This window comes from Colias philodice, chromosome 8 (assembly GCF_061535455.1).
Source record: "Colias philodice isolate Cphi_HAF_F1 chromosome 8, ilColPhil1 Martin Lab GWU primary, whole genome shotgun sequence".
Lineage (NCBI taxonomy): Eukaryota > Metazoa > Arthropoda > Insecta > Lepidoptera > Pieridae > Colias > Colias philodice.
In genome coordinates this window covers 5836678-5861595 of record NC_143093.1, presented here as the reverse complement: position 1 = coordinate 5861595, position 24918 = coordinate 5836678, and the positions used below count along the sequence as shown (strand labels likewise).

General features: G+C 35.6%; 1 protein-coding gene and 1 long non-coding RNA gene across 4 annotated transcripts in view; one reads left to right on the top strand and one right to left on the bottom strand.

Moving 5' to 3' along the window:
• snama (something that sticks like glue) overlaps positions 1-24918 on the bottom strand; it is a 42052-nt gene that overhangs the window by 15608 nt on the left and 1526 nt on the right. The window contains exons 4-17 of one of the 3 annotated variants that reach the window (XM_089698253.1): positions 24221-24348; positions 23781-23947; positions 23521-23611; positions 23341-23438; positions 23159-23230; positions 22652-22912; positions 22028-22065; positions 21715-21786; positions 21545-21606; positions 21330-21428; positions 20853-21164; positions 20387-20476; positions 11861-12109; positions 11502-11570 (exon numbers count right to left, since the gene is read on the bottom strand). In XM_089698253.1, coding sequence (XP_089554379.1) covers positions 11502-11570; positions 11861-12109; positions 20387-20476; positions 20853-21164; positions 21330-21428; positions 21545-21606; positions 21715-21786; positions 22028-22065; positions 22652-22912; positions 23159-23230; positions 23341-23438; positions 23521-23611; positions 23781-23947; positions 24221-24348 — 1808 coding nt within the window. The remainder of the gene's footprint in view (positions 1-11501; positions 11571-11860; positions 12110-20386; positions 20477-20852; positions 21165-21329; positions 21429-21544; positions 21607-21714; positions 21787-22027; positions 22066-22651; positions 22913-23158; positions 23231-23340; positions 23439-23520; positions 23612-23780; positions 23948-24220; positions 24349-24918) is intronic. The other 2 variants (XM_089698255.1, XM_089698254.1) reach the window with 2 other exon arrangements.
• Positions 16702-17198, top strand: LOC149486557 (uncharacterized). Its single transcript, XR_016315970.1, has 2 exons — positions 16702-16907; positions 17135-17198. It is a non-coding gene; the product is annotated as an uncharacterized LOC149486557 (long non-coding RNA).

Below are 24918 nucleotides of genomic sequence, written 5' to 3'. Positions count from 1 at the left end.
CGAGTTCTATTCAAAATACATCACTTCTACACATTTTCCTAAGATAAGAAACCATGCACTGAAAATGACATCTCTGTTTGGTACCACATACCAGTGCGAGCAGTTATTTTCTCGGATGAAAAACGTTAAGTCGAAGACAAGAAGTAGAATCACCGACATTCGCCTTGAAAACATTTTGAGGATTTCAACGACCACCACAGGGACTGATATTGATAAGCTAGTTAAGAAAAAACAATGTCAAACGTCTCATTTATTTAAATTTCAATTACTTTTAGTACTGTAAAATTAAATAATAAATAACTTTAAATATTATTGTTAGTTTTTATTTCAACATTCTTACTGAAAATAAAGTAGTAGAGTAGTAGTAGAGCGCAGCTAGTAATAAAAAGTTTTTGTTTTATTGCGGCCCACCGAACAAATATCAAAGTATAGTTGGCCCTTGGCTTCATAAACGTTGAATATTGTTATGTGGGTTGTTATAACGTTGTTATAAATATTGTTATGTGGGTTCCCTCACATAAAGGTATTTTGGGCAACGAAATAGCGGACAAAACTGCTTATGTTGGGGTCAATGCTATTGACGACAGAAATGTGATACATGTTCCTATGACTGATTATTATTACGATGTAAATGTTTCGTTAAAAAGTATGTGGTAGACGTGGTATTAGAATTCTGGAAGGAGGATCAGAAATTTAAAGGAAAATGGTATGGAAATATTCAAGAGGATTTACAGAGAAGACCTTGGTATGATGAGCTGGATATAGCAAGTCGTAAGTTTATCACCACAATCAATAGATTAAGATTTGGCCACAATAAAGCACCCGCACACCTTGCAAGACTGAACAATAGCAATATATGCACTTTCTGTAATGAGAGGATCGCCGATATGAACCATTTTTCTTCAACTGTCAAAACCATATGTTCATATTTCATAGACTTGTATTGGCAAGTGAAATAGTAGAGTACGTAAGTGATTCCTCCCGCCGCCAGTTGTGTGATTTGTTAAAACACAAAAAGTGTTATAGTGCGTTATACAAATACATAAAAAATACTGTCGGAACGATCTAATTACGGACAAAGGAAGGAAAAATATCTTGAACATTTGTGATAAAAAATAAGAATTGGCTTAAAGGTCTCGTAACCAGGCCATTGAATATTCAAAAAAAAACAATCTTTGAAGTTTTGACTTTTGAAGTGTCAAAATAATCGTCGTTAACCATAAAAATGTTTTCCACTAGTAAAACTCCTAGTTGCTGGCGAAAGTATTTTGTAATAAATAAAGATGAAGCCACTGCACAATGTAAATATTGTCCAAAAGCATTAAAAACGTGTAGTAACACTACAAACTTGAAACAGCATATGGAAAGGAAACATTAAGCTGTTTTACAAGCTGACAAGGTAACACTAATCATTCAATGTAAAAATTATTATTTATTCGTTATAAAAGCCCTTACGACAGCAAATTATAAAATTCAGATAATGAGTTAAATTAATATGTTCTAGTTGCAAACATTTAACCTAAATTAAATTAAAATTTTATTTTCTATTTCTTACTCTACAATAGCTTGTCTTTTTAAAGGTTAACAACGCATTTGTGATTATAATATTCTTTATTTGATTCTGAAATCGAGAATGCATATTATAAAAATATTTTTTAGCTATCACTCATTTTTTAAACATTGATATAAGAGCAAGCGCGCACGAGCAACTTTGTCTCCGCAACTATTTTGTCTCCGCAACTATTTTGTCTCTCCACCCATGGGCTAGTATGAAAGTGCGTGCACGTAGCGACGCAACTCCCCATACAAATTGACGGGAGAGACAAAATAGTTGCGGAGACAAAGTTGCTCGTGTGCGCTAGCTCTAAGGTAGGTGTGTCAATTAACGTCCTCTGTTAAATAACGCCCGAACTTCAAAAAACCCACTTATATTCAATAGACCCGCATCGTACATCACGCACACATGAATTGCACCAATACGAACGCGCCTAGCGCGGTTGCGTAAGTCTGGAGTCACCATCTTTGCCAGTAGCAGCTTTCGTTTCAAGAGCGTTAGACGTGCACCGGCTGTTATAAAAATTTCTTCTAACGAAACTGTAAATTTTCAGTTGTTTTCGAGTTATTTCTTGGATTATTGATATAAAAAAGAACTGCTGGGATAGATTAGCTCAGATCTTTTTTAAAACGGAATCCGTCAATTATCAAAAGGAAACCACAGATAATGAATCCAGCCAGAGCACAAAAGTTAAACAAAGCTATTGTGCAACAACATTTTGAAGTAGTAGAAAAGTTATAGGATGATTTAGAAATCCGAGAACATCCTGAGAGGCTTTACAATATGGATGAGAAAGGTTGTCGTATAACAGTACATAACCAGCACACCGATTTAGCTGAAAAGGGTAGTAAGAGAATTCACCTCATTGCTCCCGAACACGCTGAAAACGTCACGATAGCGATGTGTGTAAATGCCGTCGGTAGGGCAATCCCACCGATGATATTGTTCAAAGGACAAAGGAAAAGACCTGATTTAAAGAAAAATGTCCCAAATGGAACATTAGTAAAAATGGCTCCAAAGGGGAGCATGACGTCAGACTTGTTTGTCAAATTCATTAAGCACCTAGCAAAATTCAAGATTGTTGGAAAATGTTTGCTGATCTTCGATGGTGTTAAATGTCACCTATCAATAGAAGCACTTGATGAAGCTGAGAAAAATGATATAGTTTTATATTGCATCCCCTCTAACACCACACACGAACTACAACCGTTGGATAAGTCTGTAAACAAGTCTTTCGAACACCACTGGGATGAAGCTGTCTTAAACTTTTTGTACGAAAACCCCAATGAAAGATTAACAAAGGCCACATTTAACCAATTTGTATTTACGAAAGTCTGGTACAAGTGTATGAGTATGACATATAAAAATATCCAATAGTGGAGAAACTGTTTACATTAGGTGTTTTTTAATTCTTTAACATAATTGACGACGATGTTCCACACACCCCAAAAACGTACAAGTCCCACGTTGCCAAGTGACCTGAGCAGGGCCCGAACAAAAGCTGAGGCATCCGCAATGCCAAAAAGCATTGATAAACTAGAGGCTCTGAACACTATTGATTCACCCCGCACCCGAGAGCCTCAAGTTTTTAAAAAGAAAGTAGTCATAAGTAAGAGACAAGCCGAAGACAAGGAGGGAAGCCCACCTCCAACATCCATATTTTTGATTAGAGCCTGTCTATTAAAAGCGAAAAGTCACATAAGAGACTCCCGAAATTTCAAAGTAGAAAGAAAAGAGGGAGTCATCGCAGCGTTAGACAGGCTCTACCAGATAATTAAAGAACAAGATATAAAGTTCACCAGTGCTAGGACTGGGAGCGGCGGAGGGCAGGGGAGGGACCCTTTACATCACCCCAGCCGTCCCACGCAAATTCGACGATACTTGACCAAGCACTGGTGGAAGAAAATAACAATTACATGAAAGCATGAAAGACAGTATGAAAGAAATGACGAAAAAGATGGAAGAGATGAGCGGAATTATGAAAGAGAGTGAGGTGAGATTGGTAAGGCTGAGCTCGTTGTTAGAGAGCAACATGACTGTCGCCAAAACGACAAGTTACGCGGCCGTTGCTTCGAGAGGAGTTGCTGAGGGGCTCCCCGGAAGCGTATTGCCAAACTGTATACTGACCCAGACCGGGGTTGCTCTGAGTTCGATCGCAGTTTGCCTTTATAGTTGAAGAGCAAACTGTATACCTATTCAGAGCGTGTCTGAATCGAAATACATTTTGCTTTAAAATACTTGAGCAAAATACATACGAGTCCAGACGTCCATACTTTTCGGCGTCTGGTGTAGTATGTAATATGGCATCGATAATTTAGAGCAAAATGCATGCGAGTGCAGACATATCTTATCTCTTTTATTCCCGCGCGGCGCGCTATCATGCCTGCCTTGTCTTCTAAAACTTGCGCCGCTTGCGACCTTGACGCCTTTTTGTCAGTGTTCGTGACCAAATTAGCAATTACGCACGTGTCAAGGTTATTCTTTCACAAATAAAACAATTACTTGCCAATCGAGTGTTCAAACATGTGAAATTAAAAACATTCTTAGCGAAGCAGTGTATAGAATTTACGATTTTACAAAGCAATTATGTGAATAATGAGACATTTAACGCAAAAATTCAGTGCAAACTGCCATCACTGCAGAACGATTCGCCGCGCGAACAGTGCAAGCGTTTTGTTCAACAATTCTCCAAGTTTTCGAACACAAATTGGATTGTCAAGCGAACTCCTACTGTGAAGCGATATGAATTCCGTAAACAGTATGGTTGTCAGCATTCATCATTCAATAAAAAACATGGTAAATCAAGAAATTTTCAATGCAAAGCTTCAGTAAACTTCCTATTTAAGAAAACTAACAGAAATACAATTAAAAACGACGCCTTTTTGAAACAAGGATTAAACACTATTATTGACATTTGTTTTAACCATTCGCATAAAATCCACGTTGCGTCTGCTTACAAGTATTTACGATGCGATCCAGCCGTGGAAAGACAGTTCCATGAATACTTCGAGCAAGGTATGACCCCCACCATTGCGAAGCACTATCATGAGATGATCGTGTTAAATTCTGAAGGTAGTCAAACTGTCGCTTATGCTCAAAAAAATCCTACATATCGTCATATTAGATATTTATACGATAAATGGCGTAAAACAAATTTAGGTGGACGTTCAGATCGCGATGTTATTACCGTCTTGAAAAACCAATTGGCTTCCTTTACTGATAAAGGAATTCATGTACTGATTAAAGAAGATCCTATGGTGATCGTCATAATAACTCCAATTATGAAGAGATTATTTTTAAAAGGATTTTCCGATGAAATGGTGTACATAGATTCCAGCAGTTCCTGTGACCAGGTATCAACGCGAGTGACATTCATATTTGCATCTCTAAAAATTGGTGCAGTTCCCATTGGTTGTGTTTTACACACCGCTGATACAGAAGCCAATTATACTCTTGCCTTTATGTCTGTTAAAGAAGCTTTAGAAAACGATTCAGCAAGAAAATTTCAACCACCTTTTATAATGACCGACGACAGCGAAGCGGAACGTAATGCTCTAAAATGTGTTTTCCCTCAAGCGAATTTATTACTCTGTCACTTCCATATCTGTCAAGCAGTTTGGCGATGGCTATGGCTTTCTGAACATAAAGTTGCAAAAGAAAATAGAAAAGTTGTGATGAAAGCTTTTCAAGATGTACTTTATGCTGAAAGTGAAGAATCGGCGTCCGAAAACTTTGCTAAATTGTTATCGAACCATATTGTTAAAGCAAATACTATGCTGACTGAATATTTTACCAATATATGGGCCAGACGAAAAGAATGGTGCCTGTGTTACAGAAATGACTTGATGACTAGAGGTAACAAAACAAACAATTATGTGGAAGCCTCTATTCGAATATTCAAGGATGTAGTGTTGCAAAGGTCGAAGGTTTTCAACAGTTGCGCACTGGTAAAGTTTATGACGGAAAGTTTTGAGAACTACCACAAGTTACGTCTTTTAGATTTTGCACACTACGAATACAAAGTGCAATCGGAAAAGGACCCTAAACAATCGTACACGGTATCTGTAGACATTGCATGTTGTGAATGCCCTGAAAGCTCCAGTGGAAGATACTGTAAACGTATTTTCAAAACATCACCACGTATAACATCGCAAGATAGGAAAAGCTTTGCAGAACTGGCGTTAAGAAATGAAACACCATCAGGGGACTTCTATTCTAGCGTCGACTTAAGCAGTGGTAACAATTCTTTCGAGGAGGTTTTAGCCAGCTCTTCAGTCCAACCCACACTAATGAATTCGTCTGATATCGTTATTATACCAGTAGAAAATTCTCAAGAAAATGAGAGAAAGATAAGAAAGGAAATAAATACAGTGAAACAACAATGTGATCGCTTGGCTGATATACTACAAACTGACTCATCTCCCAGCAACTTAATGTCACTTAGAAAATTAAACAAAGTTTTAAGTGATATTGAAACCTCGGAACAAGCCAAAAACTTCTTTGCACAAAGAGTTAAATATTGTAGATCAAAAAAAATTGGTGTTCAGCCAACTTCTATTGCAAGGAGGAATAACTAAAGGAAAAGGACGTATACAGAGTGGCAGAGACGTAACTAAAAAACGAAAACATAATTTATCAGAAAATATTAATAAAAATCAGCCGAATGCAAAGAAACATTGAAAAGATTGATGGTTAATGTGGTAGTTGTAGTTGATTAATGATTACATTTACTTTAATTATGATTATACATGATTACACAAATTTATGTATTAAAGACACTTTATTTTTCAATATCTGTGACCCCTTTAGTAAGAAATGTAGTAAAAGCCAAAATTCGATGTTACAATACAGGCAAAAAACAAAAATAGTAATTATGACATTTTTCTGTTCTTGATTCATTAATTTATTTGTTTGTTGTTGATTGAAGGAACCCTTTATTATTTTCAGTGAACATCGATTACAAATAGGTACAATTTATTGTGTCAGTCAGTACATCTTTCTTATGAAAAATTAATAAAAACTGTCATTGGAAACACTTACATTTTTTTAACAGCCTGTACCTATAATTGTTACAGTTCAAATTTTTACAGTTCAAATTTTTCAAAATACTTACTCGTACAACGGGTTTTCTTTCGTTATAACCCAAAATAATTCACAATAGGTATGTTTTAGGGAAAGTTGTTCAGTTTCACGGATAGGTATAACAACCACACACAACAACATAACAAAAATATACGGGAAATTATTAAACACATTGTATAGGTAGTTACAGATATTCGCATGTCACAGTTTGCTTTACATACAAGCGAGCAAAGTGCATACCTACTCAGATTGGTCTGAGCTCGTATATACTTTGCTCCAATTTTCAATGAGCGCGACGTAGTTCAGTACAGACTATGGGCGTCTGGGTCAGTATACAGTTTGGCAATACGCTCCCCGGAACAAGGGCTTTGCATTCGGTTATGGTGTCCTCCAAGGACGAACAGGAAACGGGAGAAAAAGTATTGGAGAAGATTAGAAAGAATGTGGATGCAATGCAATGTAATGCAGAAACAATCTTTCCTTAAAAAAACCACAATCCGTGGAGACCGCCAGACGAAAAGCTTGCAATCCCTTCATTATACATAGGCTCGGGCCAACAATATTGAGATTCAGTGTGTTCCCCAAAAGAAAAATGAAAATCTTCATGAAAAATGATAAACAAATAGGGAAAGTTATAAAAATGATGTTAAAGAAGAAGACATCCTTTTTGCTTTGCACGCATGACAGTGTCGCGTGTGATGAAGTCCAACGGTTCTAGTAACCGTCCTAAATCTTCGTCGTTTCTTGCAGCTACAATTGATTTCAATAGATCTAAAACTGTTACCGAAAAACTTAATACATCATACTTGATGGGGTTAAATCTCCAATACAAAGTTAAGCAAGTTTAAGTTAAGTTGGCTGTGGAATGTAATTAAAACATTCCGTCATTTCCGTTTGGACAAAGAATCAAATGGCTGGAGAGGTTTGGTTTCGATAATTTATGAAACGTCATCCTGTTCTTTATCTAAGATTGTCTAAATTAACAAGTATCGCTCTAGCTACAAGTTTTAATAGAACAATGTGCATCTTTTTTTTTTTTCAAAATCCACGGTTGTTGACAAATACCAGTTGCAATGGAAAGACATATGGAACATGGACGAATCTGGAATCACAGCTGTTCAAAATCCAGACCGCGTCATTGTACGACGAGGACAGAAACAAGTGAGTGCTATGACTACCGCAGAGAGGAGAACATTGGTAACTATTAGCCCTAGCAGGAAATGCCCTTGGCGCTCACATACCCCCGATGATCATCTTCCCTAGAAAAATATTTAATGATCACTTCATACGCAATAGATCTACTGGATCCATTGGCACAGCAAATTGGTGAGGGTGGGTGCAAGATTACGATTTCTATGTATTCCTAAAAAAATCCATATCCATGAAATATAGAGTGTGACAACATGCATTCAACAATAGAACGAGCGTCTAAATATGCTAAAATCTATACCCCTGATGACTGGCAAAATGTAATACGGCTAGCCCGTAAAGATAAACCATACAATGTTCAGGTTATGGAACATACAGATTTTTTGGATTTCAAAGCAATTGGCAATAATATTTTTCCAAACAAAATCAAAGCCACGGATGGAACTCCTTTGCACTGGGCTCATGTGAGATGGTTACAATTGATCAAAGATTTTTCAAATTCATTGATTTTCAAATGAGAATACTGGGAAGAATTATTCAAAGAGGTAAAATTAAAGGAGAGATCAAAAAGATCGGGACATAATACTTGTCTGGCAAAGCTTTATCCTGAAAAAATTTTGCGAAAAAGAGTAAAACATTCAGATCTGATGGATGTGTAAGGATGGAACGATACCAAAAAATCATCACTTTTATTACTTACCAGAATCTGCCGGTGAATTCAAGACCGTTGGAAAAGATGAAGCCTCCTGCCTCAAAATGATGATGACGAATTGTAACTGTCTGAGCCTCATTAGCCTCATACTTGAGACGCCGGTCAGGAAAAAAGAACTGATGTGTATTTGATAGTAACAAAGTATAGTTTTTTAAGTTTTTACCATTATAAAGCTCAGGATTAGAGTGAAATAGGTACATTAATTGTTTTTCTCTGTTATAATAAGTTTTAATACATTTTACGTTACCAAAAAGAGACAGGGAAAGAAGACTAGAAAAAAATTGGCAACCAAGTTGTTGATCTCTTAAATACATAGTTAATTATTTTTATATTATATTTCATAGCTATTTGTGTAGTTGGTATTACTAAAGCATGTCGCTGATATACTTATAATTAACTAAATGTTTTCTAAGAAAATTATAATATGTAGATAGGTAAACTAAACTATAAAATTAGATATCAAAAATTGTGCTGTTTTGAAAACCTAGGTCATAGACATAAGAATTTTATAAGAAGAAAAAATTTAAATAGAAAATAAGACTGTTCAGTAAGCTCTGTTTTGTTCAGTAAAAGTTTTCTTGATACACTTTAAAATTGTATAAATTGTTATATTTTGAAGTTTTTTTTTAAATAAAGCTTTTTGAACTTTTTTGAGTATACTTCTTTTACTTCTCATACTTTGAAACTAACCTTAAATAAATTCATACATCTGTCCTGGAATATAGTATTTTTTCTTTTTTGCCAAGCCAAATGGACGTATAACCTCAGAAAAAATAGGAAATAGTGGATTTAGTCGCATGAAAAGTTATACCAATGTACCATTTCACGATACTGGTAGAAAATGCTTATGTTTTTTTCCTACCACATTGAATAATAAGATTTTGTATTACACGTCCATTCTTTCAAAGCGTTTTTTGAGAAAAAATAAGAAAAGATTTGTCTTACTATATCAAACCAAATAGACGTATGTGCATTATTGAGAACTTAGAAAAAGTTACAAATAAATTAAGCATTTCACATATACATATACAGAAGTATTTTCATAGCTACATGTTGAGTTTTTAAGTTTTTTTCGTCTCCTGAAAAGTAGGGATTTTGTTGATACGCCCCTATGGTTTGAAGCCCGCGACATTAACATTGTACCTTGAGGGTGCATTTACATCAAACGAGCGAATGCTCATTCTCACCCCACTATGTCAAATTCTTTTATTGTAAACGGACGTAGAGCAATCTTGCGTTGTTCTTAGTGCGTTGACAAGATTCTATGCAATGGTCTAATAATGAATAATACGGAATACGAGATTTCATTCACACTGAAAGATAACGAAATAATGCTCTTGGTCTAGTTCTCTGTTCGTTTGGTGTAAATGCACCGTGATACAAATAATTATTGAAGATACAAAGTCCACAGCCTTATTGGATACATTAGTCTCATCATGAATGTTATTTGAGGACGCGTTCTCAAAACACGTGCACAAGCAAAAAAAAAAAAGACGGGTTGCACTCCGGGAGTGCCGGCAGAAGTGAAAACTTGATATTTAAACTCAACGTTTAAATATGTTTGATATTTTGCATGTTTGATATTTTGGAATTGTATCCGTCTTACGCTTTTTCGATCAGGTCACGTGTCCTGACGCGAGTTTAAGATTTTATACCCATTACAGAAAAAGTGCTCAACGCCGAGTTTATTTGCAACTTTTTGGTGAATATTTTTTCCGTGTTTTTTACTTGCTTATTTTTTAAGAAACAAAATTATGTACATAAAACATAAAACTTCCTGAAACCGCATATCAGATTTGAGAACTCGTCCTTAGCTTCGTAAGTATATAAAACGAATCAAGGGCCATAAATACTGATGAATTAAAAATAATAATAAAAATAAATATCAAATTATTACACATTTTTAAACTATCATAACATTCAAGTTTAAATATAGACATCTTATTTGATATAACATAGAATAACAAGTAGCCAAATTATAAAGCAATAGAGTCTCGAATTCATACTCTACAATCTACATTATATAGCTTTTTTACAGATTATAAAAACAAAAAAAAGTGTTCCACCTATTCTCCAAAACAAATATTATGTAAATAGTCTCCTGTTAATCCTAAAATGTTTGTAAAAGGATTGAAATTTAAAAAAAATCCCAAAAATGACATCCTTATGTGTACAGACTACATAGCGATACAATGACGTTTATTTTATTTTTGAGTGACTTTTATACATAAATATAACGTATTAAAAATTTCATTTTGGGATGAGGAGTATTCTGTGGAAGTTTTCGACCTGATCGAAGCTGCCGAGTGAATATTATCATCATAACCATCTAGATGCATGGCAGTCCATTACAGTGCATTTCTCTCGGCATTTTTTGCAACAACGACCAACATAATCATGTAAGGATCTTAATTATCATATCCGCTGCTTAGACAAGAGACACTTAACTTTCGCTATTTTTATATTTTTTAAAAGAGTATTATTCTAATTTTTCCTTATAATTTGGCCTTTTTTTACATGACTAGAATAAATTTACTACAATATCAAACAAAAATATCACAGTTAAATAAGTTTGAAATGTATTATTATGAATATTGTACATAACACAATAAAATATACAAAAACAACAACTTATTTTAAAAATCTTGATTACTATAGATGTACAACTTCTCATGTAGTATACTAGACAGCTTCGCAGTAACCACGTCGTTTTGACGAACAGGAACGTTAACCGGCGCACAATCTACCATACTCACCCTTCCTCGATATTTATATACGAGATAAAAGTACAATAAAATATTTACAAGTACATACAACAGAATCAATTCGCTTAGAATACTCGAAGGAAATGTTAAAACCATTGAATCGTACCGTTCGCATGTATACGTATGGGAGCACTGGTATTGTAAACGCAGGTTCAATCCGATAACGTGAAACTCAAGAATCGTTTTCATAGCGGCAGGCTTACGCGTGCGGACACAATGTAAACTGTTACTATCGTACCTGGCTCCGAACGACGGCTCTACACTACGACGCGGCGGCGACAATAGTTCGTCGTACACTCCGGCAAATCTGCAAACATTTTATTGAAATTAATATTTGCAATCAGACATTTTTCAGGGACTTCAGGAGTCAACAGAACAGATTCGAATTATATACCTTTCAGTGCTAAAAATGGATCACAAAATCAAAGTGTTACTCACTTTCAGTATCAGAATAAAGACACCAAAGTAGTTTACACAAATACTATTCAATCTTTTTGATCAGGCTATAGGCAGGTACGAGTTGATGCGCTGATTGTATATGCGCAAGATGACATTAGTATCCACATTGTAGCTAAGCTTCTGGACATTGCGTCTCACCTGTGCGGCGACATAGTCCTCGGCGGCGAGCGCAGCGGGCCACGTAGCGGGGAGCGCAGCGGCGAGTGAGGCGGCAACGCTCGCGGGGGGGAACGCAGCGGCGAGCGGAGCGGGGAGCGCAGTGGGGAGCGCAGCGGCGAGCGGAGCGGCGTGCGCACCACCGAGCGCAGCGGGGAGCGCCCGCCCGGCGACCGCAGCGCGGAGCGGTAGCGGATCGGCGAGCGGATGCGGCGCCGCGGGGATGGTGTACTGCAATGAATCATATACATATTACGTCATCTATGGCTTTTCCTTAATAAATCTTTGTTTCGAAACTATTAGCGCTATTTATGTTTATATTACACTTTATATCATGGTTGGTCATTGATTGTACCTAAAAAATATAGCTCCATTCTTAATTGGGCGTTCCATCTATATTGTACAATTTATACATATTTTGGTGTATTTTTCGACACGAATCAAACGAGCCTAAATATACAGGGTGTAATCGTTAAGAGCGGCCAACCCGTCCATCTCTCCATACAAACGCTCTTACGTGATTATGGCGTTGTTTAGGATCTTTCTTTGAATTTTTTTCACTAAATGGTATCCTCTAAACTATACCTAGGTTTATAATAAAACGCGAACTCAAAATTTGGAAAAACAGATGCAGTATAAGCCGCCAAAAATCTGCTTTTTGCACGAATTTTATCTGAATTTCAGGCGTTTTTATTGTACTTATTAATTGTACCAGTAAAAAAATTATTTGGTTTTAAACCTTGCAAATGTAATGGAGATTCTAAATGTCAAACATTTTTTTAACAAACTTGTAAGGCTTACTAATAATCACGTTTTTCTTGAAACAAGTTTTATAAAATTTCCGCACACTATTTATCATTCAATGTTATCGCGCTCTCAACTGCTTGTTGCGTAGCGGTAAGAAGTATGCGGGGGACGAGCCGTGCAGGGTGAGACGCAGGAGTTGAAAGGCGTTCGGCTCGTTCTTCGGGAATTGTTAGTAGGTATTGAGTTTGTTGAATGTGCATAGGTACGTAAATTGTGCAGTTGCGTCACATGAGTAGAAAGACGGAACAGAGACTAAGCTTCAAACAAACGCGAGAATCGATTGCACTACTACAAGCACGCGGGGCATGTGTGTGTGACTCTGGCCGCTTGTCGCGTACGCAGCGATTCTGGAAAAAACCGGTTTGCGCTTGCACAGGCAGAGGACAGACTCAGGGTTGATACGACGCACGTTGTTTGTTTTATTAGTTGCAACTTGCAAGTTTGAATATTTTAATATAAAACGTAATATTTCATTGTCAAAAATGGTTGTTGATTGTACTGTGTGTATGAATAATAGTAGAAAAACTAAAATATATCATACTTCAACAATCCCAAGGAGTACAATAGGTGAGTAAATATTTTGATTATTACTTTTTCAAGTAAGTACCTACTTGCGTTTATTTTATTAGGTCCTTTTTTAATAAGAAGAGAATTGTACACGGTGTGTTTTTACCTTTCATTATTATTACAAGTTTAGCATTTGTAAGTATGTATGTATGTATTGTAAGTGTGTACATACCTACCTACTACAACCCAACCCACCCAGGTTGGGTTGTAGTAGGTAGTTTTGTTTAATTTGTCTTAACCTATTGTGACAACCCTACCAAAATAGGTAACAATTTTGCACGTTCTTAAGAAGCTTAGTCTCTGTTCCGTCTTTCTACTCATGTGGTTGCGTGTTATTTTTAGTGAATTCTGTTTTACTTACTAGGTACGAACGATTTTATTTTGCACACCGGACAATGATTTTGCTTTCGAAAGGATAATTGAGTATTTGAATGAAATTTTTTTTTGTGATAAATGGAAAGATTATATATTAGTTTTATAACAAAACTGTTTTTATTTTTATTTTTTTTGCAATAATTCAAAAGTTATTTCAAAATAAAAATTAGTCTTTGAATCCAGTACCGAAGACACGCCGACAACTCCCGAAGCGTCACCCGAGCGCGTGTGACGTCATAATGTTAGTTTTCACTCATTGCAGTTGATAGAAAAATAAATATAGTTTGAAAAACTAAACAGGATAATAAGATAAATTCATGAAATTATTGTATTGTTACCGGGTTTTTATAAGTATACAAATTTAAATTAAATCCGTCGGTTTATAGTGGGTTTAAATCGAATCGAAAGGAGAATTGGTTACTTACAAACATATGTTTTAAGCTGATCCTGGCGATCCTTATCAGGATAAAAGGATAAATTTATGATATTATTGTATTGTCATCGGACCTTGATAAGTGTTCAAAATTTGAACAAAATCCGTCGGTTTTAAGTGGGTCAAAATCGAGTCGAAACTTCGAAAGGAGTCGGTTACATACAAACATACAGATACAGGTGAAGCTAATAAAAGCGTGTTAATAATAATAATAAATACAGTGTTTTGATCTATTTAATTTTGTTGTCATTATTAAATTACATATTAATTACTAGCGGTCCGCCCCGGCTTCGCCCGTGGTACCTACATGTTTAAACTATCCTATCTCTCAAGTTGGATCGAACTGCACATGGTGTGCGAATTTTATTATAATCGGTTAAGTGGTTTAGGAGTCCATTGAGGACAAACATTGTGACACGAGATTTATATATATTAAGATATTAATTGTTAATTATATTATTTAAATTTATATTAAAAATGGCGAACCTCAAAAGTTATCGTTTTGTACCATTATGTACGAATACTACAAAGGCAACTCCTGACAAAAATCGGTGATCATAAATTGTATTACTCCATTGAAATGTTACATTTTTAGGCCTATAACCTTGCATTTTTTAGAGGACGCAATTTTATGTTTTTGATGTGTAGGGGGGGTCAGTGAGTAGCTAAAACCAAGTTTGTGGGGTTGCCACCCTTGTCCCACGGCCGCCATCTTGAAAATAGCGGTTGAAATGGTTTTTACGATATATCTCTTAAACTATTTATCTGAAAAAAAAAATTGTTAGCATTATTTGTTGCAATTTAAATTTTCTACAACTTTTGTCCAGTAACTTTTTGTCGTAGAACTATAAATAAAAAAGTTATAAGCCAAAACGTTCAGAAATTAGAGCTTTTTATATTTTTCAATAAAACTTTTTTTTTTATCATTTTACGAAGAAATGATATCAGACCATTCTTGTAGATTGTTTTTCGAGGAACAACTTTTATATACAACATTTTTTCATTACGTCAACAGCTAAGGTTTTACAGCGCTCTGAAGTGAGTACTATTTTTATCTACTCCTAACTATACATATAATGGCTATTGGCTCTTTTCCCAGACTCCAGAACAATGGAAGCACACTGCAGAACATTTCAGCCCTGCTTTTCGACGTATAAAACCGCGCTTCCAGACTTCAAGTCAGTTCAGTCAATAATTAATTATTAATAATATTGCAAAATTAATTATTAATTATTAAAAATATTAAAAACAATTACTGATGACAAATTATTATTAGTACACACATAATATATGTATACTGTATAGTTAAGAGTACTGAAAAATAGTAGTCACTTCGGAGCGCTGTAAAATCTTAGCTATTTACTTAATGAAAAAATGTTGTATATAAAAGTTGTTCCTCAAAAAACAATCTACAATAATGGTCTGATATCATTTCTTCGTAAAATGATAAAAAAAAGTTTTATTGAAAAATATAAATATCTCTAATTTCTGAACATTTTCGCTTATAACTTTTTTATTTATAGTTCTACGACAAAAAGTTACTGGACCAAAGTTGTAGAGAATTTAATTTGCAACAAACAATGTTAACAATTTTTTTTATCAAATAAATAGTTAAAGAGATATATCGTAAAAACCACGTAAAAACCATATCAACCGCTATTTTCAAGATGGCGGCCGTAGGACAAGGGTGGCGACCCCACAAACTTGGTGATAGCTTCACACTGAACCCCCCTACACATTAAAAAAATAAAATTGCGTCCTCTAAAAAATGCAACCCCAAATGTAACTTTTCAATGGAATAATATCAACATCAAGAATATTATTTTCGTAACTAACTAACTAATTCGGAACCAACAAACAAATCGTATCTTAGCAATAAATTTTCAATATTATTGTCTAGTCACGTGTAATAGCCGTAAACGATATGTACTGCAGTTAATAGCTATAACATTATGACGTCACAATCTATGGTGACCAGTCATGGCGCGTTTGTAGTCACGTGATTCTAATTTAAATTTCATCAATTTTTAATTGCTTATAATTAACGGAAAAAAAATTTTTTGAAGTTATTTGCATTAAATATCAATATTATTAATAATAAAGTTTCAAAATACATAAAAAAAATCAATAATTTTTTTTTATTCAAATACTCAATTGATTTATATTCTGAAACGAACCTGGCACTAGTGAATACGGACACCGATTTTCTTGTGATAAGGAAATAGACGGCGAGTTAACTTATTACCTACTAGCGGTCCGCCCCGGCTTCGCCCGTGGCATACAACATATTTACGTTTTCTCTACATAAGAACCATCCTCGTACTTCAAAGAATATAATAAAAAAAGAATTATCGAAATTGGTCCACCCGTTCACGCGTGATGCCGTGACAACGCAAAACGGGTTTCATTTTTATCTATACTAATATTATAAAGCTGAAGAGTTTGTTTGTTTGTTTGAACGCGCTAATCTCGGGAACTACTGGTCCGATTTGAAAAATTATTTCGGTGTTAGATAGCCCATTTATCGAGGAAGGTTATAGGCATCATCACGCTACGACCCACAGGAGTGAAGCCACGGGGGTGAAACGGCGCGGAGCAGCTTGTATTACATATATAAAAATGAAACCCGTGTCGCGTTGTCACGGCATCACGTGTGAACAGCTGAACCGATCTCGATAATTCTTTTTTTATTATATTCCTTGAAGTACGAGGATGGTTCTTATGTGGTGAAAACGTAAATATGTACCACGGGCGAAGCCGGGACCGGGACAGACTGTTAGTATAATATATACGTATATAGATTATAGACTTGTATTGTGAAAAACGAAACATCGTTTTGAAAAATGGGTAAGTCGATTTTTTCACATAATTATACAAGACCCAAGTAGGGACATAGCTAAATATAAATATACCAACTACTTACACAGTAACATACATTAGATAGTTATGTACCTATTAGCTTGCCTTCTATCTGTATCGTATTGTATGTGTGTGGGACAGATCACAGACACATTTTTCAAACAACAATAGATCGATGTTACCTAAAATACCTACTTATCTACTGATTTTTACAGATAACACTCAGCCAAATTACCGTAAAGGTAATAAAAAGCGTTTACGTCTCTCGGCTCGAAGGAACCTACTCTAAGTACTCACGCAGGTAATTTTCTATTTTAGATTGTTGCAAACAGGATGCACGAAATTAATTTACATAAAATCTATCTTAGTTTTTTTACAATATAAACATGTAACTATATTGGTTTATATACAAAAGAAAAAAAAATATCTAACTGACGGACTACTTAGGTTTCTATTATTTTCTTTTCATGCCGTATAACATCATATTGTTACAGTATTAGGAAGGTAGGTATATATATATACAGAAAACGACCGAAGATTGCACTATTACTTTATTACGTTAGATCAAACTACCTATATAGGTATAAGTATTATTGAGTACATTTCATGAGTTTTGTGAATATCACAAACCTACCTACACGTTAGAGCAGATTATTATTACACCGTTGCAAGGTTGATCTTATAAAGGTTCATATTAGGTTTTTTCGTAAATTTTAGTCCTTTTCGTTTTTAAAATTGTTCGTGTAGGTATATATAAAATTGCTATTTTGTACAAATCGTACAAAATTGTGACGTCACATGTATATTGGTTTATATACAAAAGAAAAATAAAATTATCTAACTGACGGACTAATTAGGTTTCTATTATTTTCTTTTCATGCCGTATATATAAAAAGCTTATTGGGTAAAAGCCTCCTCTCTCCTCTTCCATGTAATCCTATCCTGTGAAATTTTCATCCAGTTTTTGCCCACCGTTTCTATTAAATCATCAGCCCATCGCTTTCTTGGTTTACCTTTTTTCCTTTTTCCTGTTGGTCCTGCCCATTTAGTTGTCAGTAATGTCCATCTGTTATCTGTATATCTCGATATGTGACCCGCCCATTGCCATTTGAGATGTAGAGCTTGGCGGAGAGCATCTGTTAGTTTAGTTTTATTTCTTATGTCTTTGCTTCTAATCTTCTGTATTTTTTTTATTTTTAATATACTTCGTTCCATTGAACGTTGGCATGTGGTAATTTTGTTTTTAATTTTCTTTGTATATGTCCATGTCTGGCTCCCGTATGTCAAACTAGGTAAAATACAGGTATCCATCACTATTCTCTTCAATCCTATGTGGTAGTCTCCTTTTAAAATTTCTTTTTGAGCCCAAAATTTCTTCCACGTCCCATTAATTCTTCTATCAACTTCTTCTTCATTACAGTTTTCGTTAAATGATACTAGCTTTCCTAGATATATGTAGTTGTTAACATATTCTATTTGATTACCGGATATTTGTATTAGTTTAGTTCGAGAATTGGTCATTATTTTAGTTTTTTGAAGGTTCATATGTAGGCCTACTTCCTGGCTGGAGTTCGATAACAGTTGTAACATTTGTTCTAGTTCGTTGGCTGAGTTGGCAAATAGAACTATGTCATCTGCAAATCTTAGATGACTAAGATATCGGCCTGAAATCCACAGCCCTTTGTTTTTCCAGTCAATACTCTGGAAGACATCCTCCAATACTGCGATGAACAGCTTTGGTGATAAGGGGTCGCCTTGTCTAACTCCTCGTCCGATTTGTATCTCTTCTCCTTTGTTTTCTAACCGTATTCTGCTTACACTATGAGAGTAGATGTATGATGGGTCCGTGGAAATAAGAAAAATAAAACTAACATTAGATACTAAAATAGATTAAGTTAAACTAACAACTAACAAAACATTTGAAATGTAAATTTTGATTTTTTCACGGAATAAATGAGCTTTATTATTATTATTATTATATATAAAAAGCTAAGCCAAGTGAAACTTGAGTGAATTTACAGCGAAGTGGCAGACTCTTTGTGGGGTACCTACCTACGCAGTTTTTTATTACAAATATTTTTCGAAAATCTGTCTGAATTTCTTTGTTCGTTCATGAGATAGGTACCTACTTGCATAATAACTGCTACTTGCATACGAAAAAGGTAATGTATGGTATGAATATTTTCCGTGTTGTAAAAATAGCTCACGTACGGTAAGTACCTCCAGTGCTAAAAATAAATAACAACAAATTATGTTGATAAGCTCCAGCATTTCAGAGTAATGTACCTACGAAAATATAGATAGCTAAATAACTATATCATATAGCGCGCGGTACGATATCCACTAAGCGCCCAAACAACCGGTCCAAAGAGCCCAAACATGAAACAGCGACTCATAGAACAATAGACATCTATTGAGTCTCGTTTTACTGTTTACTCACGATCGACGGATCATTTTCATGAATGAATCGAGTGCGAGTGACCGGCCGCGGCGTAAGTTTCTAAGTTTCTAAGCGCTCTTTCTCTGTCTTTTCGCATTACCTCTTTATCTGACATTGCGCTGGATGAAACAACAAGCTTTTCGATCACGCTCGCGTTGACGATAGTGCCACTGGGAAGGGGCCTCTTAAGTGTGCACAGGCGATTATTCCGTAACTATTACAGATATCAAAAAACTTTAAACTGATATCGAAAGTACTTAACCTACTGAGTAAAATGGCCGTATAAAATTTTTAAAAATAAAAAGAGAAATATCCAAAAATGTTACATTAAACGCTCCCATACAATTTATTTCCCATACATTTTGTATTCATAGCAGATTTTCGAAGTGACGTCCTCATTGTGTTATACAATGAGGAGCTCTATTTACAGTTTCTAAATGAAATTCCCTTCAAATTTTCCAAGTAATTATAGCAGAAAACCAAAAAAGAAAGAAAAAGCTAAAATCTTTCATATTAAATGTACATGGGATATTCATATCTCATACTAAATGTATGGGAGGGTTTAAAGTTAATTTTTTAGATATTTCTCGTTATTTTTTAAAAAATGTATTATGGCCATTTTACTCAGTAGGTTAAGTACTTTCGATATCAGTTTAAAGTTTTTTGATATCTGCAATACTAACGGAATAATCGCCTGTGCACACTTAACGATTACACCCTGTATATACCGGCCGAATTGATAACCTCCTCCTTTTTTTGAAGTCGGTTAATAAAAATATACCAGTTGGTCACCGCGAAATCCGCATTTAATTCTGGAGACCACGTCCTTTTCGTAAAAAATTGTAACTTATAAAATTAAAATAAATATATATTATATTATGGTCTCTTTTAATGAATACAAAAAAAAATAAGCTTGATTTTGCTTTATTAATAATTTTTTTTAAGTTTTTTTGTTTGTCACACTATGTAGCGAGCGTGGTCACGGACCCCGTCATCACGCTCACGAAGTTATGAAGGCAAAACTCACCGAGATAAAGACAATGATCTGTCACGAGAACGTCTTCGTCGAGGTGACCAGGGGGATCGACGCAAGCGACCCCGGGATATCGACCGCGATCTGCAATAAACATAAGATTATAATATAGCCATTCAAAAATTCCTCAATACAAATAGAATTGGAAACATTTTTATAAGCTCTGATACGGTATTTAAAGCGCATGCAAATTATTAGCAATGATTTAAAATCAATTCAATTCTATATATTTCCATACACCATAATATGTAGCTCTTCTCCACGTACAAATGAAAGATAATAACAAGCGGATTAGAAACAACACTACTATTCGAAAATATAATGTGAGAATACGATAAAATAATAAAATACAACATCAACATAGATTGAGCAATAAAAAGACGGAACATGCACAAGAAAGCCGACATTGCCGGAATGAAACAGAACGATTTCTTGCGAAAAACAATAACTTATAACGAACCTAGAATACCGTAGTCTACTGGAGCCACGGCTGCGAGGGCGTGCGCGGGGGGAGCGCGGGGAGCGGGGCGAGCGGGAGTCACGCGGGGCGCGCGGCGAGCGGGACGGGCGCGGGGGGCGGGGCGAGCGCGGGGAGCGCGAGGGGCGCGGGGGCCGGGGGGAGCGCGAGCCCCGCGGGGGGCGGGGGGAGCGCGAGCGGGACGCGCTGCGCGAGCCGGACTGCGCCCGCCGCCGCTCCTGCTCGCGCCGCTTTGCGCGCATCTCCTTCTCGCGGATCATGCGATTGAACGCCTCGAGCGGATCCTCGCTGCGCCTGCACCAATACACGACAACCATTACACACGATACGAGATACCAATGTAAACAATGCTATTCCAAGAGACAACTTTTAAAAGATTTTTAACGAATTATTGACCAAAGTATTATATTCGAACGAAATTTCCTTTATGAAGAAAAAATATTATTTATGATAACTTACCCATTAGGCGAGTCTTTGATACCGGGCGGTGGTGGCTGATACGGATCGTGACCCGGGTATCGGTCATAAGAACGTCCGATTGGTCGCCCATATGGCGGACTAAAAAAAACGATTAAAATATTCATTAATCTTTACATTACGTACATGTAAAATAATAAATAAAATAATATTATATATTCATAGAGGACATTCATTAGAACGAAAGAAAAACTCACTTATTATAATGCGGTGGAGGAAGCCCTGGCATAAATTGCGGTGGTGCCCGATTGTAAACAACCTAAAATGTAAAATTTATAAGATCAGCATATTAAATTAATATTATTAAATAAATTAAAATTAAAATTAATGTATCTAGATAAAAAAATTATAATGTGACAAACATTACCTGTGACGACATCGGATCCCTACGTTCGTCGATTGTTGGAGTGCTTGCTCTTTGTTCATCTCTCCTTGACATCTAAAATAATTGTTTATCTTAAAAATATATGAATCCTTACTTAAGCTTACAATTTTTTTTTATTAAGCTGTATTCTTAAATGATTGAATATCAGTTAACAATGCTGTTCAATCGATAGCCTAGGATAGAAACGAAATAGACAATTTAAAAAGTTGGATACAAAATATAGGCTTGTTGCCTGTAAATTATTAATACAAATAATAAATTACAAAACTGTACACTTGAAACAAATGTTACTTACATTTCCAGGGCCTTCCATTGGTTGACTTTTAGATGGTCCTATAACAAAAGAAATATTGATATATAAGATTATAACAAAATAAAGAGACATAAAGGCTCAAATTATTTATTAATGTGTTCAAGAAGTTATTAGCAAGCATTTTGCTCTATTTATGTGCTTGATTAATAAACAAAATTAAACCATCACCATTCTATTCAACTATTACTATTCTCATAAAAATATATTTAAATTTTCCATTTTTACTATTTATTTTATGTTCTATTTAATATGTTAAAATTGAATGTACTACATACTTACTTCTATTTTCTTTTTATTATTAATTATGGATACATTTTACATGATTATGTGTATATCTGGATACAACATGTATTATGTGTATATCTGTATACATTTATATTATTTATGCAATTCTAGCAAGACCATTTTTTTTATATTAAATTAACGATTATAAAAAAATATTACTGCAACCAAAAATAAAAAAAATACAACTAGCACACTAAAAAACGACTGCACACATTTCAACATGCACTGCCTTATAGGCAAGTAGGTGGTGTAAAAAGCGGAGAGACAAGCCGGTCGGTGACAGCGTACATAGCATGCAAAACGTTGATCGTAATGCAATACCGTAGCGCGATCGGTGCTGGCGGTCGTCTCGGTTGTAGGGCGCGCGGTGCCCGTGCGGAGGGGGTCCGTGGTACCCCGGGGGCCCGTGCGGGGCGGGGCCGTGGGGTCCCGGGGGCCCGTGGGGACCCAGGGGCGGGTGCGTGTGCGCCGGGGGCACAGTGACGGTGATGTTGTCGTCCGCCGACGCGTCCGACTCGTCCCCGCCCCGCGCCCCCTCGCGCTTCCCCTCACGCCTCTCTGGAGGCTTCTCCTCTACCGCTTCTATCACACACATTGTACGTCACACCCTCTCAACGCTTATTAGTTTCGTTATCGATACACACTTCATTCGGAAATAAAGTGTTAATTATGAAAGAATAACATAACAGCCCTTTGGAATAGTAATTCTGTATTAGACACATATCACATGTACACACTGCAAATCAGTTAGTACTTGCATTACCTTTTATAGAATATGCATTTATAAAATTATAAATATAAGTAACAGAAATAAATAATGATAATCACCATTTGACTTTTGAGGTGCTGGTTGAACAGCTCCATTTGATGGTGGACCCGGGCCAACTGGTGGTGGTTCCGCTGTAATTATAAAAAAATATAATCACAATCACAAAAATATATAAATTATGATGATATCTCATAAATTACATATTTATATATTACTCATATTTAAGTTCACAGTTACTTACCAACAGCTGGCCGCGCTGGTGCAGCAGAAGGTCTATGTGGAGCTCTGCGGCTATAACCAGTCTGGTTTCGAAATGATGATACTGAATTTCTTAAGAATCTGAAAATAACAATAATTATGTATAGCACAAAATAAAATAAAATATAATTATGAATATGATACAAAATTCTTATCTATTTACCTATTGGGTATCAAAGTTGTAGGTGCTATCTCCTTTTCACGACAGTCAGGACATTCATGGTCTTCTGACTCCAATAAAGCACCTCTAATACCTAGAAATACATAATTTATTATGTATATTAATAGAAGAATTCTAAGTTTCTGATATTTAAATAAATATATTGGACTGAAAATTTCATATCTTCAGGAGCATCAAAATCTATACTAATTATTATATTACACAAAAAAAAACTTAGCAAAAAAAAACGTTGGAAAACATACATTCATCGCAAAAAGAATTCCCGCAGCATGGTATCATAACAGCATCGGTGAGCAAGTCTCTGCAGAGGCTACATATTAGTTCATCAGGTATAGTCGGTTCTGGAGCAGCGGGTGTATTCGGCAGAGTTTCAGGACCAACAGCACTCTCCGATGCTAAATATGCCTCACTGCAAACAAAATGGTAACATTGACAAGTGTAAGGCACATTATAACTAATTAATTATAATTACATTTGTGTGAAAATATTCAAAAGATTAATATAGAACAATGATAAATAATATTCAGCTGATGAGTTATTGAACAACAACTATGTGGTGTAGATCCCATCTTTAAAAGTAATTTATCATAATTATATTATGTTAATAAAAAAACAAAGACTTACATTTAAATCAATAACTGCAATAAGTATTCTGAGTCATAGTAAAGCAAAATAAACTTACTGGTCCACTGCTGGGACAGCAAAAGTTCCACTCGGGGTCATCATGGCTCCAGGTGCTTTTGGACCATCCACTGGTACCATAAAACTACGAGGTATACCTGAGCTTCGTCTAATTTCTATTGGGTCGCCCTGAAAATATTACAAATTGAATTTATTGAAGTGGTACACATACACACACAGCATGAGATTGAAGAGAAAATTGAATATAGAGTAGTATAATTACACAGCGTAAGAGAAGCTATCTAATACAATCTATAAGAAAGTTTTAATCTGAATAGACAACTAAGAAAATAGATTTATTGAATAGCATGTTCAAGTTCCAAATTACTCAATTCTCAAAAGATATAATACATACTATTATAGTATTCATAATTTAAGCAATTATTGCAATTTGAATATTGATACTTAGTGGCTGTTGAGATTGACCACAGTTTGGTTTGAAGTAACTTAAAAAGGATAATATAATACCTTGGCCACGGACACCGGCGGCGCGACCGACGGCGCGACGGGCGGCGCGACAATTCGCGCGGCGCGGTAAGCATGCCACGGGCAGTTGCGTTCGCCGCCGCGACCAGTGTAGTCGAGGAGACGAGATGGCTTTATCAAAGTTAGCTCGACGTTGTTTGGAGTAGCAGCTTTTTTGCTCAAGATTTAATGTTTGGAAGATATAGTGGAGTACACGAATTAAATAGAAATGGA